General features: G+C 36.1%; 1 protein-coding gene across 1 annotated transcript; it reads left to right on the top strand.

The window, feature by feature from the left end:
- Window positions 1-2,814: 2,814 nt before the first annotated feature.
- On the top strand, window positions 2,815-5,577 carry LOC132184886 (endoglucanase 16). The gene is made up of 8 exons (XM_059598672.1): window positions 2,815-3,083; window positions 3,175-3,387; window positions 3,485-3,685; window positions 3,812-3,889; window positions 4,231-4,380; window positions 4,490-4,598; window positions 4,690-4,853; window positions 4,987-5,577. Exons 1-8 carry the CDS (start codon window positions 2,868-2,870, stop codon window positions 5,311-5,313), a joined length of 1,458 nt encoding a protein of 485 aa, XP_059454655.1. The 5' UTR covers window positions 2,815-2,867; the 3' UTR covers window positions 5,314-5,577.
- Window positions 5,578-6,075: the final 498 nt, after the last annotated feature.

Raw genomic sequence — 6,075 nt, 5'->3', positions numbered from 1 at the left:
AACCCTAGCTAAGAGGCTAAGACCTCCTTAATTGGTCATTTTTCAGACACCCTAGACCTAGTGAGAGGAGATTGCTCTGGGACGTTTTGCCTCATTAGGGTAATCTAATATCTAATCTTTTGGTTTTTATAAATGTTTTACTGTTTTAATTAAGTTCACACTTATGTATGCTTAGATCTTTATTTTTTTTTTAAAAGGCGTGTGATTAAATATTAATGGGTTGTTTATATATAAATGAATTTTGTATGGAAGCATGAGGTATAAATTATAGATTTCGTATTCTATGTTGGCATGTCTTTTAAATAATTTAAATAATATAATACTTCGTACACTTTAGATGCACCAATTTTCAATTTTGACCATAAAATAGAGAGGATTAGTGGGTTGCAGTTGACTTAACTCATAAAAAATTCCAAAAAAAATAGAGAGGTACTAGGAATACTACACTTTCTATTACAAGTTTCTTACAAACTAACATGGTAGTTCACACGTTAACCACTAAAATGTTGATAGTTGCGTTGCTTTTCACATGAGATTTATCACATTTAAAACCTGAGATGGCAATCCACATGACGATTAACATGTCAGCCACTAAATTGTAAACAACCACATGAACTATCACGTGACACTCATTTCCTATTTGCATCCAACAAGGTTGCAGTCTTTGACCTACAACAGCAAATATTCATTTTTCCAAATCTGAAATGAGGAACTATAAAATAGTCACGAGGAATGCTCATGAGGCTTAACAAAATAATTTACCAAAAAAAAAAAAAAAAAAGTCTTACAAATTGATGTGGCACAATATAATTGAAAAACTCTTACAAAGTGACGTGACATGAGAAATTCAATCATGTAATGCCATGTCACTTTTTAAGAGTTTTTTTTGTAATTTTTTTTTATAAAAAAAAAAAAAAAAAAAAAAAAAAAAAAATCATTTCTCAATAGTCACATAAGAACTAAGCATGCATAAGTGCGAATTTAATCAAAGTTTTTCAGCATTCCCTTGAGGCCTTGTCATTGTTAACACTTGGAATATTAACATAATTCACAGGGATATGGTGTGTTTCTAAACATAAGTGAATCTACAAGCAACAGAGAAGTGGGTCAAGTCAAAAATCTCAAAAAGCAGTACATGATAGAGAAACTTCAATCCCCTCAATGAGTATAATATATTTTGTGAGAGGAGCTAAGGGAACACTTTGAAGCCACCAACCAGCACAACACATTTGGGGAATAGAACAGATTAAGGCCTCATTTGGTACCCAGAATGGATATTCCGTTAAGAAAATCCGAAAATGAATAGTTTTATTATTAGGTATGGAGGAAGGTGAAATAAAATAGTTATTTACATTTCTTAGTTTGGTGACAATACATGTGTTTTAATTGAAATTAAACCAAAATTATTAAAATAAAATAAAAAAAATAAAAAACTGAAAACCCTTGATTTCAGGGGGTGGCTGGCCACCTATAGCAATTCAACAACGTTTTTCAATTTTTTGTTTTAAAGGGTTGGAAATGTTGTCTACTCGTTAAAAAATAGCTATTCCTATAATAATTTTTTTAGAGGAATAAGTATTTCTCTTTATAAATAAATAGTTAACTATTCATAGAAATATGTTCATTTGGTGAACCAAACGAGCCCTAAATGAGTCATACATAGCCACAACATTCCATTCCCCATGATGTGGATGCAAAATCATAACAACAGCCAGGGCACAAAACATAAAGAGCAAACACCAAACCCTAAAATGTCATACATAATCAACATTTACTAAAGACAACATTTTAGACAAACAACATACGTAATAACTGAAATTATTAAAATAAAAACATACGTAATAACTGAAAGCAAGCCCAAACCCAAGAAATCACATGCAAATATAAATTCAAAAAGAAAAGTGAAGAACAAGGGGCAGCATGTAAGCCGGAGATTTGCTAGAAAAAACCAAGTAATAACTCACAGCTTTAGTAGCTTCCCTAATTTTGTATATACCAAACTCATTCCTTTTTTTTTTTGTTTATTATTGGAAAGAGTCCACGTGCCTCCTTCTCTCAAACTACCATCTAATTAACAATGTTCTCTTAAACTTTCAATTGGGACAATATTCTCTCTCCAAATTAGCAAAAAATTGTCAAAGTCCCCCAAGGCTAGCAAAAATACAAAAATGAATCTACAAATTTTTCAATAAGACAAAAATACTCCTATAAATTCAGGAAAAAAAATTAATTTTTAATTTTAAAAACGATTTTTATTTTTATTTTAAAAAATTTGGCCACCAATGTTTTTAGTTTTAGTTTTTTTTAGTATATTTATATTTTTTATTAAGAGTATTTTCGTCGTTGGAGAAAATATTGATAATTTTTGGTAGTTTAATTAGAGGAGACATTATTACAATTGAAAGTTTGGGTGAAGAAATAACATTGTCAATTGAACAGTTTGAAGGAAGGTAATTATAATTAACAAAAAAAAAAAAAATGATATTTGTAAAAGACGAATGAGCACCATAAAGTTAAGTATAGAAAAGGATGAGATGGGCAGCTGAAAATGGTTATTATTGTGAGATCCAACCCCACGTTTGCCCCTCCCACAACCCCACTTTTCGTGTCCATCAAAATAGCCCACCATCACAAACCCAAAACAGAGAGAGAGAGAGAGAGAGAGAGAGCCAGAGCCCCCTCTTATTTATATATATTTTCTGTTTCCAAAAACAGTCAAACCTGCCAACAGAATACCCAACCGCCTATTTCCTTGTTTTAACTTGAGGCCATTAGAGCTCCATTCTCCCCTTGCACAGTATATTTCTCTCTTTCTCTCACTTGTTTCATCCGTCATTCTCTTTGTGTTGGGTTTGGATTTTGGATTCATGGGTGCTTGTGCAAGAGAATTGGCCGCCATTGCCGTTGCTTGGCTTGCTCTGTTTGAAGGTTTTTTTGTCGCCGTTAACGGTCAATTTAATTACAAGGATGCACTCACCAAATCCATTGTTTTCCTCGAGGCACAGAGATCAGGGAAGCTCCCCGCAACTAACAGGCTTGCTTGGAGAGGGGACTCCGCTCTTGAAGATGGGAAACTCGCCAATGTGCCTCTCTCTGTTCCTTTCTTCATCCATTTTTTTTTCCTCTGTTTTTTCACGAGCGAGCTTAATTAGGAATTGGGTTTTTGTGGCGCAGGTGGACCTTGTTGGAGGATATTATGACGCCGGCGACAATGTGAAGTACGGGCTTCCCATGGCCTTCACCATTACAACTCTGTCATGGGCTGCTCTGTTTTACAAGACGGAGCTCCAAGCGGCCGGAGAGTTGGAAAATGTCCACTCCGCCATTCGTTGGGGCACAGACTATTTTCTTAAAGCCAGCTCCCGACGTCAACGATTATATGTGCAGGTGAGGGTCGTCGCTTCCTTAAACAACAACATATTACTTTTTTGTATTTGATCGAATGAAATAGTTATGGTTGTTTGTTTGTTTGTTGATGGTGAAGGTGGGAGATCCCGTGCAAGATCATCAATGCTGGATTCGACCGGAAAACATGCAAACACCACGGACGGTCCTGAAGCTTGATGAGAACACGCCCGGCACTGAGATTGCGGCTGAAACTTCTGCAGCAATGGCTGCTTCTTCCATTGTGTTTAGAGGCATAGATCATCCCTATTCTCGTCGTCTCCTCAACAAAGCCAAATTGGTATTTCAATTTGGTTCTGCCTTCAATTTTCTTAGGATTTTTTTTTTTTTTTTGAAAGCGTTATAATGTGGAATGGTGGAAAAGATTCAGATTATTAATTGGTTCTCTTTTGTTTTTTTTCTTCAGCTTTTTAAATTCGCCAAATCACACAGGGGAAGTTTTGACGGAGAATGTCCCTTCTATTGCTCCTACTCAGGCTATAATGTAAATACTCTCTCTCTCTCTCTCTCTCTCTCTCTCTCTATATATATATATATATATATATATTGCCAAATGCTTACATGAAAATTAGATTAAAAATACGATTTTAAACCAAATTATAGAAAATATACGGATTGGGAGTGCGTTTTAAAAACACACGAGTTTAGAGTTTGAATTGTGTGTTTTTAAAAATTACGTTTTCAAAATATGACGTTTTGAAATCGTAAACCCAAAACGAACCCAAGGCTGCATTGGGCATGTTTTGCAGGACAAAGCCTTGATTAGGAGTACTTAGGCTATTTTAATGAAATAATGTTGGGCTAAGTGAAACTGAAAAAATGCAGGATGAGCTGTTGTGGGCGGCGACTTGGCTATACTCTGCGACGAGGAGCCAAATGTATTTGAAGTACATACAAGAGGAATCCATCAGTGCTGTTGTGGCTGAGTTTAGCTGGGACCTCAAATATGCCGGAGCCCAAATCCTTCTCTCAGAGGTCTCTTCAAATCATCTTCACCTCTTTCTCCTTTTGGCATGCACTTGCACTTTTGCACCTAACATATATATTCATTGCTTTCTCCTCCTCGTACGTCAAATGTTTGCAGCTGCTTTTTGAAGGAGAGAAGAGCTTCGAAACCTTCAAGAAACAAGCTGACAGTTTCGTATGTTCGGTCCTTCCTGATAGCCCCTATCACCAAATTTACCTCTCTCCTGGTACTCTTTCTCTCTTCCTCTCTCTCTCTCGGACGCCATGGCAAAAATGAAAATAATGACTATATATATATATATATATATGAATTTTCAGGTGGTTTAATTCACCTGAGAGATGGGGCCAACACCCAATACGTTACGGGAACAGCCATGTTGTTTAGCATCTACAGTGATGTGCTTGCCAAACACAACCAAAAAGTCTCTTGTGGAAACCAACAATTCGACTCTGCCCGCCTCATGGCTTTCGCTAAGCAACAGGTTTTTCTACATCCTACAACTTAATTTCATCTATTAATCATTAGATTTAATTCACCTGAGAGATGGGACCAACACCCAATATAAAAGGACAAATTTTTGATTGATTACATGCTAATCTGGTTAAAAATGGCAGATGGATTACTTGCTGGGGAGCAACCCAGAAGGAAGATCATACATGGTCGGATTTGGAAAAACCCCACCGCAACAAGCACACCACAGAGGAGCATCTGTCCCCGTCTTGTCAAAGGAAGCAACCGTTAGCTGTTCCATGAGCTTCGTAAACTGGTTCACTAAAAACGGACCGAATCCTAACGAGCTCACCGGCGCCATTGTCGGCGGACCTGACCGGTACGACAACTTCGACGACAAGCGCTGGGATTCTTCAAAGACCGAGCCATGCACGTATATTAATTCGCTCGCGGTCGGTCCCCTAGCGAAGCTTGCGTCGCACAACGCCTAAACGCTGTCGTTTTATGCGATTGCACGTGGAGATTCATGAAGATTTGTGTGCCAAAAAAATACATCAATTTCAAAGTTTTTACGAGCTTTATGTCTGTAGGTATTAGGTGGATTAATTAGTCTTGCATCTCACCAAAGGATCCATCGCCATCGGTGTCTATGGAAGAATTAATAGCCTTCAAAATTAACTTGATTATTGCAGGTTTGGATTGATATTATATATATATACCCTGTATAAACAGAAACCTTGCTTTAAATGGTTTAACCATCGGTTATTTTTTTCACTTGGGTCCACGCTTTGTTGTCATTTTTTGATTACTATCTTCCAAAAAAAAAAAAAAAACTCTTTGTAATTGTTATATGTTAAATTCTAGATCGAAGATTATTTTCTATATTTGTCTGTATCTACAATCATTTAGGATTGCTTTACTAAAGAGAATAAGTTCAATCAGCTCTGGTTGTAAATTAGGTGTTTTGCACTATTCAATAAAAAGCAGAGTGTAAATTAGGCATTTTGCACCATTCAATAAAAAGCAAACACTTTAGCTTGAAATACCAAAAATTATTATAACTCTTCATATTAAATAATTTTTCTTCTCTTAAAAGAATATCTCATAGACAAAATACCCATTGATAAAATTACTGAAGCCACCGTCTTGGTTAATTTTGGAGACTCTGGTGTTGAGGACTCAGAGGTGGGTAAGGGGTTTGGTGGTGGGCGTTGGGTTAGAATGAATGAAAAAAATTCATTGGTTTAATTTGA

Source organism: Corylus avellana, chromosome ca6, assembly GCF_901000735.1.
Source record: "Corylus avellana chromosome ca6, CavTom2PMs-1.0".
In the NCBI taxonomy this organism is placed as follows: domain Eukaryota; kingdom Viridiplantae; phylum Streptophyta; class Magnoliopsida; order Fagales; family Betulaceae; genus Corylus; species Corylus avellana.
The sequence above is the reverse complement of the archived record's forward strand: the minus strand, read 5'-3'. Positions and strand labels throughout refer to the sequence as shown.

Bases quoted from the DNA above. Each gene is read 5' to 3' on its own strand.
- LOC132184886 (XM_059598672.1), top strand. From the start codon at position 2,868: ATGGGTGCTTGTGCAAGAGAATTGGCCGCCATTGCCGTTGCTTGGCTT. The intron at 3,084-3,174 runs GTGCCTCTCTCT...TTTGTGGCGCAG, and splicing joins AAGATGGGAAACTCGCCAAT to GTGGACCTTGTTGGAGGATA. The intron at 3,686-3,811 runs GTATTTCAATTT...TTTTTTCTTCAG, and splicing joins TCCTCAACAAAGCCAAATTG to CTTTTTAAATTCGCCAAATC.